The 18176-nt window shown below is 42.4% G+C and overlaps 1 protein-coding gene across 1 annotated transcript in view; it reads left to right on the top strand.

Moving 5' to 3' along the window:
* Nucleotides 1–4529: 4529 nt before the first annotated feature.
* The window catches only part of LOC126134598 (caspase-1-like), a 125796-nt gene continuing 112149 nt past the window's right edge, over nt 4530–18176 (top strand). Inside the window, exon 1 of the mRNA XM_049915194.1 lies at nt 4530–4601. Coding sequence (XP_049771151.1) covers nt 4530–4601 — 72 coding nt within the window. The remainder of the gene's footprint in view (nt 4602–18176) is intronic.

Genomic DNA, 18176 nt, shown 5'->3' with positions numbered 1-18176 from the left:
TTCAGTTTCGCAAAGCACTGTCGGACTGCCATTACCTCGTAGTATTTTAGAAGTGTCTCTTGCTTGCTGTGCCATACAGAACCTGAGGATTGTTTGTACCTTTGGTTTCGTATAGATAATGCCGGTACACAGTTACAGATCTTATTGACCTACTTCATTGGTAAAATCACTTGCCTTTTTGTGCTTCCGGCCCTCACGCGAGATGCACTTTGTAGAATCGTTCTGATTTGTGTAGCAAATGTTGTTCCTCTAACCTGTCTCAATAGCGTTTCACGAAAATAGCGTTGCCTTTCCCCTAAACATTCTCGTTTACGTTTATCTATCCAGTTCAGCCGCTAACAGAATATTACACTACAAATATTTTCAACCTACTAGCTTGAATGGCAAGGCGATGCCGTAGCAACAAAATTATTCTCTGCCACGCTAGAGCAAGTCTCTTGAACTGGGTAAAGAATGAATCGTTATAGGTTTATGAAACATGTAGCACACACCTACGTGTTGTTGATGGCATTGTACTATTTAATGCCAATGCACATGAAACTTAGCAAATCATAAGAGAACTTCATAGAGCAACCTCGAAAGTAGGATTGAAAATGAATTGTAAGAAGACTAAAGTTATGTACATTCATCACATCGGAAGAGGAAATAACACAAGTTCACAATGGGACCGGAGAACAAGTTGATAATTTTTTTATTTTCAGTTATTTATAGGGTGAATAGAAAATGAAATAAAGAGAGAGTAAAATTGGTGTAGAATCCCTTTGGTAAGTTAAGTAGGACTTAATTTACTTAATACTTAATTTACTTAATTTACTTAATAATTTACTTAATAATTTACTTAATACTTGAGCTCCGTGACTAGGACGTAATAACTAGGAGAAATACAGGAACCTTTGTACAGCTTTATTACATACCAAAACGCATTTCGAGGTGTCACATATCTTCAACTGGCGGAATATATGCATACCTTTGTCAACGTTTCCGTCGATGGTATTTTGATCGCTTCATTTGTCTTTTGTTCTGTATATTGTAGCTCCTTTTTACGCACAATCTCTTGATCTACAAGTGGCTTCGAGAAAGCATTTATTAGCAAAAAATGTAGGTATACAAAACGAGAATGGTTACTGCGTTTCTTCAGAGAACAAGTAGCTCTTCTGAAAGAAGATCTGAATGTGTCTCGCCCAAAATTTACAGTCAATAGGTCTATGTATTACCAGTTTTGGTTTAACCAGTGACACATTAATTTTAAGGTGAGAGTATTAAAAAATGGAGGGTTGCTCAGAGAGCGGACGAGTAGAATGCTGGAAACTAAAAAGTGAAACAGGTAACAAGAAACACATACAGTCATGGAAAAAAGTAATCATACACCTCTGGTCACGTAGAATAACTTCTTTTATTAGAACTAAAGATCACAACCAGAGATTTTATTTTGTAAAGTAACAGCTATAGGTTTCCTCCCTAACCTCTACACAGGAAAGGATTAACCAAAATAGCCTTATGAAAAAAGTAAATAATAGTTCTGTACCAGCTATGATCACGCAGTGGGAGAAAAGTATTCACACATACAAAGAAAAATACATTGTGCACAAATACGACGATGTTAATACTTTGTAGGCATTCCTCTGCTATGTAACCCTTTTATTAACCCCATCTCATGGAATGAACCAGTTTTTTGGTAGGCTCTGAGGTAATATTTTGCCGTTCTTGTTGTAGGCATTGTTTCAGAGCAGTTTTTGTACCATTCATTCAAGCGGACTCCAAGATGTTCAACTGGATTAAGGTCTGCGCTCTGTGCTGGTAACTTGAAGACATGGGGAGCATGATACAACTACAGACGAAGAACTTCCGCTGTATGCTTAGGATCATTGTGTTGCTGAAAGTAGTAATCTGTGCCTAAACCCAAGTTATCAACATACTGACATTTTCCTTTAGGATATTTAAATACTGAAATCTGTCCACATTATTTACAACAAAAGCAAGTTATCGAACACGAGGTGTAGCCATACATCCCCATACCATAATTCCTCCACCACTGTGCTTTACTGTGGGTTGAACGTATTTAGGAGCCAACTCTGTATTTGGTCGTCTCCACACCAAAATTCTGTCATTATTTACAAATATGTTCAGTTTGCTTTCATCTGTGAACAGTGCCTTGTCCTAGTAACTTGTGTTCTTGCTTATATGCTGTCGAGCAAATCCAAGTTTCAATTTCTTTTTTATCTTGCTGATGTATGGTTTTCTTATTGGTACCGCAGCTCCATAACCTGCACTACTTAAAACCTAGCGAACAGCCCTTGGTTGATATCCTTCTCGAAGTGATCATTAACATGCGCAGACAATGTGGACGCTGTTAATTTAGTCTTTTTTAGCCATCTTTATTAACACATTTATTTATCTTTGCATTAGCTTCTGTGGCCGAGCTCTTCTTTCGCTATTAATGAGGGAATTTCTTTCTCGAAATTGCGATATCATGGATTGCACAATTGCCAGCTTCTTCCAACATTATCAGCCGTTTTTGAAAATGATTTTCACTTCTCATATTGCGGGATAACTATTTACCTTTCCTGTATAGATGTTTCCTTCCGTTTGTGGCCCATTTTACTGCTGCACGTCATTCATGCCGTATCAACACCAACATGTACGATCAGCAGCTTGCCAATGAAGTCGTTCCTTGCTGCAAACATTTCGTTAGCCGTTTCTATGTTACATTTCTAATAGTGTACGCATAAATTTTTCCTCACTGTGTGAAGCCATCTGGTATAGAATTTTTATCTGCTTTTTTCAGACTGCTAGTTTAGTTAACCCTTTTATATGTACAGTTTACGAAGGAAACCCCATACTGTTAGTTTACCAAATAACATTTCTGGCTGTGATCTTCAGCCTTAATAAATAAAATTATTCTACATGAACGACAGTGTATGAATACTTTTTTCCATGACTACAGATCACAGACCCAAAGTGGGACACGCAGTGTGTTAAACATGCAGCTAGGCGAACGGATTTTAATGCATGGAGAAGTTTGGAAATATTGGCTGTCACGAGGCTGAAGATGATGATGGTGAAATGCTTCCACTGCCGAACTGGAAAACTCTTTACTTTTGTACTTAATAAAAAGAAAGTGAAATGTTCAAGCACTGGAACTTTGCCCAGAATAAAGACGCTGGGAAAACCATTCTTTGCTAACGATTGCCAGCTAAGGGGAAATATGAACTAATACCTAAATACCGGTCACGCTTGCCAGTACTAGCACCATGTGTCTCATGAAATTCTTACTACAGTTTCTTGTATCACAGCTCGTGTGTTTAACAGACATACCTAGTTTATTGTCCTAATCAAATTACTGATTACGTTCTGATATTTATTTCTGTGGAGATGCCTTTTTTTGAAAACTTCTAGTAAGAAAATCGAATGGAGTTATGGTAGGCTGTTTAGAAATTTCAGAAGATTTTGCTTTCCTTTTAGACAAACGGTTACCGAAAATCTCAAAAAAATGTTGGCACAGTTTAACAATTTCTTCTATAAGAATGAAATTAATAAAAAATTATGTAATGTGCACTGAGATACAGTACTAAAAGACTTAGCGAATTGTGGATTTTTATTCCTTGAACCACCAACCTTGCCCACCTATTAATCTGTCTCCAACAACAGCGTTTTTGTGCGTTTTCCATCGGGTTAACTTTGACTGTCAGCTGTCCTACGCCTTCTGTTTCTTTCACTTGTCCCTTTAGCGTCTGCCACATGGATGGGTTCCCTTGGGTCCTCTCACCGTGACTTAAATCTGTTCGAGCATGCGAACCATATATCTTGCCCATCGAAGTCTCTTTAGCCTTTATTTTTGTGGATAATGACAACAAAACAAGGTAAAACAGAAACTGTGGGAAAGGTTACTTCGTGCTTGCCAAATCCTACCTTAGTCAGCAAAGTCCCCAGACCTCTGCCCATTTAATGACATATGGAGCGTAATGGGCAGGGTCATGCAACCAGCTCGGAATTTTGTCTATCTAACGCCCCAGTTGGGAAGAATTTGTCACGATGTCTCTCAGCAGGACTACCAACAACACTATCAAAAATGGCTCTGAGCGCTATGGGACTTAACATCTGAGGTCATCAGTCTCCTAGACTTAGAACTACTTAAACCTAACTAACCTAAGGACATCACACACATCCATGCCCGAGGCAGCATTCGAACCTGCGACCGTTGCAGCAGCGCGGTTCCCGACTGAAGCGCCTAGAACCGCTCTGCCACAGCGGCCGGCAACAACACTATTTACTTGGTCAATTTGCGAAGATGGTTCTCTTGAATAATTTATCCAATTTTTCGGAAATTTTAATCATTTGTTTGGTTGTACACGTAAGTAACATATACCGACTTCAGTCCCATTCGGATAGTTCCATGGTGGTGCGTTACATAATGCTAAATGCGGAGGAATTAGTTTCGTCTCCATTGCTTGTCGCAAACTGCGAAGCATATGTTCTCAAAGCCCTGATTGGCTAGCTCTGTTATCAACGTGCTGAGTGCAAGGTGGGATATGTCAGACTCGCTTATCACGCACGCAGACAGTTTCGTGGGAACAGGTGAGGAGGCAACGTCAGTGCAATTGGTGAGTGTGTGCTATGGTTGCAGTCGTGGATTCGAAATCCTTCTGTACCTCTCTCAAAACCTCACGAGGGGATTCTGGTGCTGAACCGCAGCACCCAATAAAAGAGCATAGGCAGTTTCAGTTTGACTCATAAGAAATTATTTTGAACTCCAACCCGTGCTCTTTCTATCGCAACTGTCGATGCGGAAACATGCTCACTGTCCAAGAGTAATAACTTTTGTTATTTGAATGTCAATTTTAATCGTTTGTGTTTGATCTCACTTTGGAAACGGTCCAATAAGTCTGCATAGCAAGAGCGAGACGATTTTTACCCTTTTCTAAATTGTCTGTCAAACTGCGGAATAAAAAGATACCCTCAAAATAACAAAGTGAGTTAAATAAGTATTTCATATTTTGAGAGCTGGTAGTGTGGACCAGAAGAAGACAAGAATGTCGGTTAAACATGGGCTCTAAAATTCGTGCCTTAAGAGTTACAAACTCTTATTCATTTCAGTTATTGTGATACACATATCTTCTTCAGCAAGATCTCTGTTATTACGAACAACCTACAGAATGCACAAAATATTCTGTTATTGGCTATGGAAATAGCATGCAGCAAACATCTGTTAGTGTTGTTACTGTAAACTGCATTCACAGTTGTTACCGTAAACAGTATTCACAGCGGGTAAGTTCGACACATACATTAGTTCCAATAAAACGAGTTTGTGTTTCATAAGCTTTTGAGATGCTTTTACACTTTATTTTTATCTTTGTACTTACCACCATAATGGAATCCACTCTCGAAATGGGAGACGTCATATTGAGCAACTTCTTGAGCGATAGCTCACAAGTGCAGGACGCATGTAATTGCTATCAGATTACATTAGCGCTGTACTATATCACAGTATCAGAATAATGTGTTCTCACTTGTTTACCTATTTGTTTACTACATTCTGCAGGTCATTCGTAACAGCAAAGAACGTGCAGTAAAAGAGATGTGTTTCACAGAAGTGAAGATGAACAAGTGATGATAAATCTTAAGGAATGCAGTTTAAAGGCTATGTTTACTGGACATTTTCTTCTTGTTTTGGTCCATATCCATACTACCACCTCTCAAAATATGGAATACGTTTTTTTAATACCTTGTACATGAGTCATCAAAAAATAAAGTTAATCTTAAGTTCTAGTTTATATAAACGGAAGTTGGATACTTTCTGACTGTGTGTCGGACCAGAACTCGAACACAGAACTTTCCTTTCTGAGGCACATTCGCTTATCGATTGGGTATTCCAGGTACGACTAACGACCTGCGTTCACAGCATCAACTCTGCCAATACCATTAACCTAAATTCCTTACTACTCTAAGTGAATTTAACAAAGCTGGTCTTGGGTCGAGTCTAAATAACTCAGTCGGTAAGAGCATTACGCGCTCGAGGGAAAGTTTCGGGTTTGATTTCCCATCCTACACGCAGTTTAAATTCGTCGGGAAGTTTCAAAACAATATACCCATTTGCCACAGAGTGAGAGATCTATTACTAAACAAAATCTTTTCTCCATCAGTCACAATACACTGAGGTTACAAAAGTCATGGGATAGAAACATGCACGTATAACCCGCCAGGTTAGCCGAGAGCGCTAATGCGCTGCTTCCTGGACTCGGGTAGGCTCGTCGGCCCCGGATCGAATCCGCCCGCCAGATTAACGACGAGGGCCGATGTGCCGGACAGCCTGGATGTGGTTTTTAGGCGGTTTTCCACATCCCTCTCGGTGAATACTGGGCTGGTCCCCACGTCCCGCTTCAGTTACACGACGCACAGACATTTGAAATACATCCGCACTTTTCCATGATTTGCACTAGACGCAGACAGATGGGGTACTCTGATTCCATCCTGCGGGTACGGGGTGGCAGCAGGAAGGGCATCCGGCCACCCCTTCAAATTAACATGTCAAATCCGATTTAACCATGCCAACCCCGCGCACGATGCGGGACCAAGGCGCAAGCGATAGATAGATCGATAGAATAGAAATCTGCACGTATATAGATGGCGGTAGAATCGTGTATGCAATATACAGGGTGAGTCACCTAACATTACCGCTGGATATATTTCGTAAACCACATCAAATACTGACGAATCGACTCCACAGACCGAACGTGAGGAGAGAGGCTAGTGTAATTGTTTAATACAAACCATACAAAAATGCACGGAAGTATGTTTTTTAACACAAACCTACGCTTTTAAAAATGGAACCCCGTTAGTTTTGTTATCACATCTGAACATATAAACAAATACGTAATCAGTGCCGTTTGTTGCATTGTAAAATGTTAATTACATCCGGAGATATTGTAACCTAAAGTTGACGCTTGAGTACCACTCCTCCGCTGTTCGATCGTGTGTATCGGAGAGCACCGAATTACGTAGGGATCCAAAGGGAACGGTGATGGACCTTAGGTACAGAAGAGACTGGAACAGCACATTACGTGCACATGCTATCACCTTTTTATTGGTCTTTTTCACTGACGCACATGTACATTACCATGAGGGGTAAGGTACACGTACACACGTGGTTTACGTTTTCAATTACGGAGTGGAATAGAGTGTGTCCCGACATGTCAGGCCAATAGATGTTCAATGTGGTGGCCATCATTTGCTGTACACAATTGCAATCTCTGGCGTAATGAATGTCGTACACGCCGCAGTACATCTGGTGTAATGTCGCCGCAGGCTACCACAATACGTTGTTTCATATCCTCTGGGGTTGTAGGCACATTACGGTACACATTCTCCTTTAACGTACCCCACAGAAAGAAGTCCAGAGGTGTAAGATCAGGAGAACGGGCTGGCCAATTTATGCGTCCTCCACGTCCTATGAAACGCCCGTCCAACGTGTACCTCACCCCTCATGGCCATGTACATGTGCGTCAGTGAAAAAGACCAATAAAAAGATGTTAGCATGTGGACGTAATGTGCTGTTCCAGTCTCTTCTGTACCTAAGGTCCATCACCGTTCCCTTTGGATCCCTACGTAAATCGGTGCTCTCCGATACACACGATCGAACAGCAGAGGAGTGGTACTCAAGCGTCAACTTTAGGTTACAATATCTCCGGATGTACTTAACATTTTACAATGCAACAAACGGCACTGATTACGTATTTGTTTATACGTTCAGATGTGATAACAAAACTAACGGGGTTCCATTTTAAAAAGCGTAGGTTTGTGTTAAAAAACATACTTCCGTGCATTTTTGTATGGTTTGTATTAAACAATTACACTAGCCCCTCTCCTCACGTTCGGTCTGTGGAATCGATTCGTCAGTATTTGATGTGGTTTACGAAATATATCCAGCGGTAACGTTAGGTGACTCACCCTGTATAACAGGGCAATGCATTGCCGGAGCTGTCATTGGTACTCGGCTGATTCATGTGAAAACATTTGCGACGTGATTATAGCCGCAAGACGGGAATTAACAGTTTTTGACCTCGAAACGGTAGTTGGAGCTAGATGCATGGGACATTCCATTTCGGAAATCGTCAGGGAATTGTATATTCCGAGATCCACAATGTCAAGTGTGTAGCTAGAATACTAAATTTCAGACATTACTTATCAGCAGACACAACGTGGTGCCCGACGGCGTTCAATTAACGACTGAGAGCCGCGGCGTTTGAGTAGAGTTGACAGCGCTAAACGACAAGTAACACTGTGTGAAATAACCGTAGAAATCAGAGACGTACGACGAATGTATTCCTTAGGACAGTGCAGTGAAAACAGGCGTTAATGGGCGATGCCAGCGGACAACCGACGCGAGCGACTTTCCTAACACCACGACATCGTCTGCAGCGCCTCTTCTGACCTCGCGACCATGTCGGCTGGACCCTAGACAGGTGGAACACAGTGGCCTCTGGGGAGATGAGCTCCGACTTCAGTTGGTAAGAGCTGATGGTAGGGTTCGAATGTGGCGCAGACCCAACGAAGCCATTGACCCAAGTTGTCAACGAGGCACTGTTCAAGTTGGTGATGGCTCCATAATTGTGTGGACTGTGTTTCATGTAATGGAATGAGTCCTCTGGTCCAGTTGCACCGATCATTGACTGGAAATCGTTATGAAATTACAATGAAATCCAGACCATTAGCTGCTCACAGGCGTTGATAAATATCAACGGGGACAGTTGAAAATGTGTGCCCCAACCGGGACTCGAATCTGGGATGTCGTGCTTGGTGGCAGACGCTCTACCCGACTGAGCCATCGAGGACACACAGGATACTGCGACTGCAGGGACTTATCTCTGGCAGGTTCCCCGTGAGATCCACACTTACAGCTTACTGTCCACACCCTACATTTGTAGTGCCCCTGCCCACTATACTCATTACTCGCGGCAGTCAATCTACCGATTTCCGTAAGATTTCAAGCAATGTGAGTGCATTCGCACTAAAGATCATTGGCCGGTGACCCTCATCTATATGAAGGTGGTATCTGCTCTTTTGGGCATGTCCGAAAGAACAGATACCATCTTCACATAGGAAATGGTTATGATCGGCTGCTTGGAGAACGTATGCAACCATTTATGGAAATCATGTTCCCAAACTACGATGAAACTTTTATGGAAGGCAGTGAACCATTTCATCGGGTCACAATTTTTTGCATTTCGTTTGAAGAACATTCTGGACAATTCGAGGGAATGATTTGGTCTCCCACATCGCCCGACATGAATCCCATCGAGCATTTATGGGCATAATCGAGAAGTCAATTCGTGCATATATCCTGAACCAGCACCACTTTCACAATTATGGACGGCCATAGATGCTGGATGGCTCAATATTTCTGCAGGGTACTTCAGACGACTTGTTGAGTCCATTTCACTTTGAGTTACTGCACTACGCCGGGCAACATGATATTAGGAGATATCCCATGGCTTTTGTCACCTCAGTGTGCATTAGCAAACGACAAAAATTGGCAACTACTTAAATGAGCCCAGCGACCGCTTTGGAGCTCCGTGATTGGTGAAGAACTGGTACCAGACGGTCAAGAGACCAACCATCAATGACGTAACTCATAGCGGCGAAGTGTGGTGTATGTGCCAAGAGATTCTACGGAATCAGCGCAGTAGGATGCCTCAAGACGAAGGAAGGAGCTATCGTCTTCGGACACACCCAAGACCACGTAGTTAATGACGTGTCAAAATATGCTGGTGTATCAGCGAGGACTGTCCAGCGTTTGTACAAGGAATGGCGTATCAGCCGCAACCACGTAACACGGGGTAAACACGGTCGCTTGCAAGCATATCCTAACCGACTGACACCGGTGATGAATGTCAAAGTCCGACTTGATCTGCTGCTGCCAGCGAACGCAGTTCCATCTCAACCAATTTCCGAGCGAACATTGCAAAGAGAACACCATTCAACGGAGATTCGAAGTCAGGTGCATCTTAAACGTCGTTGCTCAGAGCGGCACACAAAACTGCACGTCTCCAATGGATCAAACAACACAGAAACTGCGCAGCAGCTTGGTGGAGGCGTTCAGTGCGGCCCGACGAGTTACGATTTCGGATGCTGCTAGCAGTGGAGTGTTCTGAGGCTCCAGTTAGGCACCTAACCTGCAGTGTGTGGTGGGTGGTTCTATGATACAAGGTGGGGCAGGGAAATTTGCTTATTTGTACTTGTCACTCTGAAGTGTTTATTGCTCCGAGGACAGTGGAGGTAGGCAAATTCGAGCGGACTGGTCGTAAAGTTGTAGCTCCACTTGGTTTAGTTCACAGTGTTGCCAACTCATTTCCAACCATATTGCTACATGACATATGAAAAATCCCTACATTCCCCTTGAAAATCCCTGGGGAAACCAAAATTTCTAGACTGACAACAAAAAGAAAAAAGCTAATCACTTACTGTGTAGTAATATTTCCTCTTCATTAACATACACCACTCTGTGCCTCCTACTAAAGGTGCCAACAGACGCAGCGAAATGGTCCTTCTTTTGGAAATGACGCACTATTTCCAGTTATTCTCCAGTGGAACTGTCTGAAAAGAACACTTTATAGTTTTTAATTTTAATTTGTTACATTAAAAAAAATTATTAACTGTTTCATTTATCTAAGACTGTTGGCGACCGGTTACTTGGAAAGTGCATTGATGCCAGTAGGGGTGCAGCGAGGAATAGATGTTCCGCATTATACAAAACAAGAAAGTTAGCTTCCAGACAGAAATTTTTATTTATTCAAATGACGAGTTTCATGGTTTCAGAAAGCCCCAATCTTCATTTTATTATATTGTGAAACCCAGTATCGCATATCTGCAGAATTAAAAATTTGGATCTAGTTGACCTTTTTCTGTATAATGGTGGAACAAAATAGATACAGGATAAGCGCTGAAACCAGTATCACTGCCAATATTCTCAAAATGTTCCGCATTTCTAACTTAAGCAGCTAGTGATTCGTACCGAACACTTGCTCTGATTGAAATGACGCTCAGGAGCATCAATGTTTCATAAAAGAGCGTTACAGAGACGGTCATGCACATCTGCGGTAGCACACCACCGACGTACAGCTCGTCGCAAAACAGTAGCCACTTGACAGCATAAAGGTATGTCCACAGGGTGCTTCTTTCCTCGTGAGCAGTCGCTGACGCATGGGAACAAAAGGGCGTGCACAAAATTTAGTAAAACAGGATGTATACAAGGACAAGGAAAAAAAATTCCGGATTTTTCCCGGATTTCCCGGTTAAGAAATACACTTTTTCCCAGGTGAAAACACACTTTTCCATGTTAAGTGACGGTACACTCTTATTCGGCACTGTAAAACTCATCAATCCTTTGAAAGTTTATGGTTTTATATACCAGAGTAGAATTTCCCTGCACTTTAGAAAACGAAACTCAGGAGGAAAAACACGTTTTGAAAGACCTTTGATGTGCAGCAACATGTACGCTGCATATTTTCGTATTACGAAGGTATAAATTCGAATTCCATCAAACACTGCATGTCACTTTCTGAAGCATTGAAATCGAAATTGCGATGCGCTTTTGTAAGCCAGTCATAGCTCATATCACGTGATCTCGCCAGCTGATGACTGCACAGGACACGTGATGTACTCAGCCAATAGCAAGATCACTGTTACGTAGCACGCTTGTTACACTTTAAGATACATCACATAAATTTGCCAGTAAATTTCTAATAACGACGTAAATGTCTGATCTTCTGGGCTCGAAATTCTTCTAAATGGTCGTCCTCAAAGAGTTGATTTTTAAATGAGAATCAAACGATTTGTGATTTAAGAAATTCATCATACATTCTCGCACATACCTCATCTTACGTAAAAGGAAATCTGCTTTCAATGTAACGCTTTTCAAACCACCATTCGGAATATTTTCCCGCGACATGTTAGAAATAGGTTCGTTTCCGCAGTTGCCAGAGAGCGCCAGATGACAGGCGTCACCGCGCTTGCGCAGCTACGATGATGTCGCAGGGAGCCCGTATGTTCGTACGTGTAAGATATTAAAAGACCTTAAATTGTGTCATAAAAGAAACAAGACATCAGAGGATACTTCAAGAGCGTTGGAATTTCGTGAACAATACTAAAACGCATAATTTGGCTTAAAATGCACATTCGTATGTAAATTGTCTTGGAGTACCAGTACTGTATTATCTCATGTTTGGTCCTTTATTATGGCATAATGCCATACGTGCACTTGAAATGTAGTGAACAGTTAAAACTAGCCAACAGCGTGAAATTAAACACTTCATTTCAAATAAATTGACTGCCTCAACATAAAAGATTAATAAAAGCCAAATCTCTTTAGCAAACCGGCAAAAGTAACTTCATTGTTCTGTAAGGCGATTAATGTTTGACTGTCAGAAAGGTGGAAATAAAATCTAAAACTAGTAACATATTTTAGCCTTCCGTAATTACGCGAACGTATCTTAATTCATTTGATAGCTCCCGGCCACAAAAATCCGTTTTGTTATCATTTAACGTGAGAGCAGTAAACAAAGAGGAAACACAGGTCACGTGGAGACGACCCACCTCCCCACCACAACTCAGACTGCTCTGTGCATCAGCCCCAGATTTACTGATTTCCGAACCGCGGCAATATTAAGTAGTGGCGCCCAGCCACACATCCTGTAACCAGAAGCGGTAGAAGCTACTACTCAAACGCGACTCAACTGCGCATGCGCAAGAGCCCTCCCGCGCCTGCTCAAACGAATCCAATTTAAACCGTTGTCACGCCACGCTCATCGGAGACAATTTGTTGTTACAAACCATTGCATAGTCTTCGTAAAGCCATTGACATGCTTTGCTGTTTGCAGACGCTTGTATGAGCACTGTTTTGTTGTTGAATACGGCGCATTTCCTTTACGACTTAAGTTTTATTTTCGTTTTTTTTCTGTCGTTCATGTTTTGTTGCTGCAGTATTATTCTGCAGTAACGGGATACAGTAATATCCTTTGTTAGAGTATTGGTTCTTACCAGTCAAGAATCACAAAAATTTAACTGAAAACTAAAACAATGAAAAATTCCCGGAATTCTACACAGTTCCCGGGTTTTTCCCGGTTTTCTCCCGGATGAAAAAATTCCCGGGTTTTTCCCGGATCTTCCGGTTGTCCCGGGTCGTATACACCCTGTAAAAGGAATGCACGTAGATATGCACGTTCTCGAGTCCATACATTGTCTCATTGTATAAGCTGTCTGATATGCATCTATTACTTTGCTGGGCAATTTGTGATACGTTTATTGCGATGAAAGGCGACAGAAAACGTAAACACAAGACGTCTTTGGTTGAAATACACTGCTGGCCATAAAAATTGCTACACCAAGAATAAATGCAGATGATAGTCGGGTATTCATTGGACAAATATAGTATACTAGAACTGACAGGTGATTACATTTTCACGCAATTTGGGTGCATTGATCCTGAGAAATCAGTACCCAGAACAATCACCTCTGGCCGTAATTACGGCCTTGATACGGCGGGCATTGAGTCAAACAGAGCTTGGATGCCGTGTACAGGTACAGCTGCCCATGCAGCTTCAACACGAAACCACACTTCATCAAGAGCAGTTACTGGCGTATTGTGACGAGCCAGTTGCTCGGCCACCATTGTCCAGACGTTTTCAATTGGTGAGAGATCTGGAGAACGTGCTGGCCAGGGCTGCAGTCGAACATTTTCTATATCCAGAAAGGCCCGTACAGGACCTGCAACATGCGGCCATGCATTATACTGCCGAAATGTAGGGTTTCGCAGGGATCGAATGAAGGGTAGAGCCACGTGTCGTAACACATCATGAAGTGTAACGTTCACTGTTCAAAGTGCCGTCAATGCGAACAAGACGTGACCAAGACGCGTAACCAATGGCACCCCATACCATCACTCGGGGTAATACGAATACACGCTTCCAGTGTGAGTTCACAGCGATGTCGCCAAACACGGATGCGACCATCATGATTCTGTAAACAGAACCTGGATTCATCCGAAAAAATGACGTTTTGCTGTTCGTGCACCCAGGTTCGTCGTTGAGTACACCATCGCAGGCGCTCCTGTCCGTGATGCAGCGACAAGGGTAACCGCAGCCATGGTCTCCGAGATGATAGTCCATGCTGCTGGCAACGTCGTCGAACTGTTCGTGGAGATGGTTGTTGTCTTGCAAACGTCCCCATCTGTTGACTCAGGGATTGAGACGTGGCTGCACGATCCGTTACAATCATGCGGATAAGATGCATCTCAACTCGACTGCTAGTGATACGAGGACGTTGGGATCCAGCACGGCGTTCCGTATTACCCTCCTGAACCCACCGATTCCATATTCTGCTAACAGTCATTGGATCTCGACCGACGCGAGCAGCAATGTCGCGGTGCGATAAACCGGAATCGCATTAGGCTACAATCCGACCTTTATCAAAGTTGGAAACGTGATGGTACGCATTTCTCCTCCTTACACTAGGCATCACAACAACGTTTCACCAGGCAACGCCGGTCAACTGCTGTTTGTGTATGAGAAATCGGTTGGAAACTTTCCTCATGTCAGCATGTTGTAGGTGTCGCCACCGGCGCCAACCTTGCGTGAATGCTCTGAAAAGCTAATCATTTGCATATCACAGCATCTTCTTCCTGTCGGTTAAATTTCGCGTCTGTAGCACGCCATATTCGTAGTGTAGCAATTTTAATGGCCAGTAGTGTAATAATTGTCAGTCAATCACAGTCTCTTTTACTCAGGTTTAAAACAATATTCCTGTATAGCGCAGCTGCCGACTATGGCCTGTCCCCCGGTCTCAAATTATGAGCACTTCAGCTGGCGGTCTCTTCATCTCGGGAAAAAAGGATTCCTTCTAGTATCTTGCAGAAGGCTGTTCTATGGAATGCAGGCAGTCCTCGTACGCCTGACGTGTAGAGATGGAACATTGTGACTTACCTGTTCAGATGCTGTTTTCTGCAGTGAACAAGTTTATGATACTCTGGTTCTTTTAACTTATCTTTCCTCTCGCAAGCCAGCTAAAGAAAGCTCCCAATGCTGTAGATAAAAACAGTTGGGGGAACTGTTATTTTTTTCATGCAGCATTAAATGGCTCTGTGCACTATGGGACTTAACTTCTGAGGTCAGCAGTCCCCTAGAACTTAGAAGTACTTAAACCTAACTAACCTAAGGACATCACACACATCCATTCCCGAGGCAGGATTCGAACCTGCGACCGTAGCGCTCGCGCGGGTCCAGACTGTAGCGCCTAGAACCGCTCGGCCACTTCGGCCGGCCATGCAGCATTAAAGAACCGACTAAACTGAGTACTGGGATGTGCACAATAGACTATAAAATAGCTTGAGTGACAGTTTGGGCATAAACTGCCACGTAACACTGATCGCAGCATTAACTACCTCAAACCATACGACGACGGTTCAAGGTAAGGCCAGATTTCAGTTCACTGGGAGGATCATGGGAAAATGCTATCTTTCTACAAAGGAACCTCTTTACAAATCGTTTCTGTGTAAAACTTTGGTATTTTGTTTGAATATGAGGCCCATACAGAATAGGGCTTACGGAAGATATTGAAATTAAGCATAGATGAGAGGCGTGAGTGGCTACAGATTTATTTGATTCATGAGAGAGAATCACGGAAATACTGAAGAACCTAAATTGGGAGATGCGTAAATAGTCGTGGCGTGCACATAGGGCTTTTTTAGGGTAGAAGATCCCTCCCTTAGGAGTAAACACGATTTGCCTTTTAAATCAGCGACAGCAGCCTGAGAGAATCTTGGTCCTCGCAGATCAGAGATAGAAAAGATTAGTATGATTTTAGTAAACTGCAGGAGCATCCAAGGAATTAGTATCGCTTATTGGAGGTTATAATGCACAGATAGTATTGGGAACAGAAAGCTGGTTGAAGCCAGACGTCAATGATAACGAAATCCTAAGTTCAGACTGGAATGTATACCGTAAGGATAGGTTAGTCGCCAATGGTGGCGGCGTGTTTATTGCGAGGTTGTCACGGATTCTGAATGTGAGTTCTCCTGGGTGAATCTGAGTATCACAGAACGGTCAAAAATAGTGATTTTATAGACCACCTGGTTCAGGATCTGTAGTTGTAGAGTGCTTCAGACAGAGCCTGCAGAATATCATTAGTAATTTTCCTGATCATGTCGTTGTAATAGGGGGTGACTTCAACTTGCCAGGTATTGATTGGGAGTGTTATGCCATCGAAACTTGTGCAAGAGACAAGGAATCGTGTGGCACTGTTGTGGATGTCTTTTCCGAAAATTACCTTGAGCAGATAGAGAACCAACTCGTGAAGGTAACGTCTTAGACCTCCTGGCAACAAACAGAGCTGAACTTATCGAATCAGTCAACGCAGTGGAAAGTATCAGTGATCACAAGGCTGTGACAGCATCTATGACGACGAGTTCTAGAAGGAATGTTAAGAAATGTAACAAGATATATTTCCTCAGCAAGGATGACATGATACAATTTCCAGAATATCTCAACAGTCAGCATCAAATACCAGGTGATGAGGACGAAGATGTGGAGAACAAATGGAAAAAATTCAAAGGCATCGTTCAATATGCCCTAGACAAGTATGTTCCGAGTAAGGTTTTAAGGGATGGGAAAGATGGCTAAAATGGTTCAAATGGTTCTGAGCACTATGGGACTTAACATCTATGGTCGATAGTCCCCTAGAACTTAGAACTACTTGAACCTAACTAACCTAAGGACAGCACACAACACCCAGTCATCACGGGGAAAGATCGACCATGATTTAATAGTCTTGTTAGAAAAGCGCTACGTAAACAAAGAGCACTTCATCTCAGATTCAAGAGAAGTAAAAACCTAGCTGACAAATAAAAGCTGGACGAAGCGAAAATGAGCGTAAGGAGAGCAATGAGAGAAGCGTTAAATGATTTCGAAAGTAAGACGTTGTCAATCGACCTGAGTAAAAACCCTTAGTGATTTTGGTCGTACGTAAAATCAGTAAGTGGGTCAAAATCATTTATTAATTCTCTCAGCGACCACACCGGCACCGAAACGGAAGATAACAGAGAGAGGGCCGAAATACTGAATTCGGTCTTCCGAAGTTGTTTCATCGCGGAAGATCGTAACACTGTCCCTCCTTTCAGTCGTCGTGCGAACGTCGAAATGGCAGATATTGAAATAACCGATCGCGGAACTGAAAAGCTTAGTAGTGGAAACGCTTCAGGACCAGATGATATACCTATAAGATTCTATAACGATTTTGAGAAAGAACTTGCTCCCCTTCTAGCAGTAATTTATCGTAGATCGCTTGAGCAAAGAAAGGTACCAATCGACTAGAAAAAAATTACAGGTCATTCACGTATTTAAGAAAGGCCGTAAGACAGATCCACACAATTGTAGCCCTATATCGTTGACATCAATCTGTTGTAGAATTATGGAACATGTTTTATGCTCAAGAAATATGATGTTTTTGGAAAATGAACATCTCCTCTATAAAAATCAACATGGTTTCCGCAAACAGAGATCCTGCGAAACTCAGCTCACTCAGTTCCTCCATGAGACCCACAGCGCAGTGGACAACGGCGCTCAGGTTGATGCCGTGTTCATTGATTTCAGTAAGGCATTTGACACCGTCCCGCATTGCCGTTTAATGAAAAAAAAAGAATAGGTTACGGAGTATCGGAGCAGACCTGCGATTGGATTCAAGACTTTCTTGCAGATAGAACTCAACTCGTCGCTCTTAACGGAACTAAATAGACAGAGGTAAAGGTAATATCCAGATTACCACAGGGAAGTGCGATAGGACCGTTGCTGTTCACAATATATATAAATGGTCTAGTAGAAAGCGTCGGATGCTCTTTAAGGCTATTCGCAGATGATGCAATTGTTTATACCAAAGTAGCAACGCCAGAAGGTAGTAAGAATTTGCAGAACTACCTGCAGAGAATTGATGAATGGTGCAGACTCTGGCAGTTGACCCTGAACGTAAATAAATGTAAGATATTGCGCACATAGGAAAAGAAATCCACTACTGTACAGCTACACTATTGATGACAAACAGCTGGAGACAGCGTCTGCCGTAAAATATCCAGCGTAACTATCCAGAGCGACCTTAAGTGCAATGACCATATAAAACAGATAGTGGGAAAAGCAGAA

This window comes from Schistocerca cancellata, chromosome 1 (assembly GCF_023864275.1).
Source record: "Schistocerca cancellata isolate TAMUIC-IGC-003103 chromosome 1, iqSchCanc2.1, whole genome shotgun sequence".
Classification (NCBI taxonomy): Eukaryota; Metazoa; Arthropoda; class Insecta; order Orthoptera; family Acrididae; genus Schistocerca; species Schistocerca cancellata.
The sequence above is the reverse complement of the archived record's forward strand: the minus strand, read 5'-3'. Positions and strand labels throughout refer to the sequence as shown.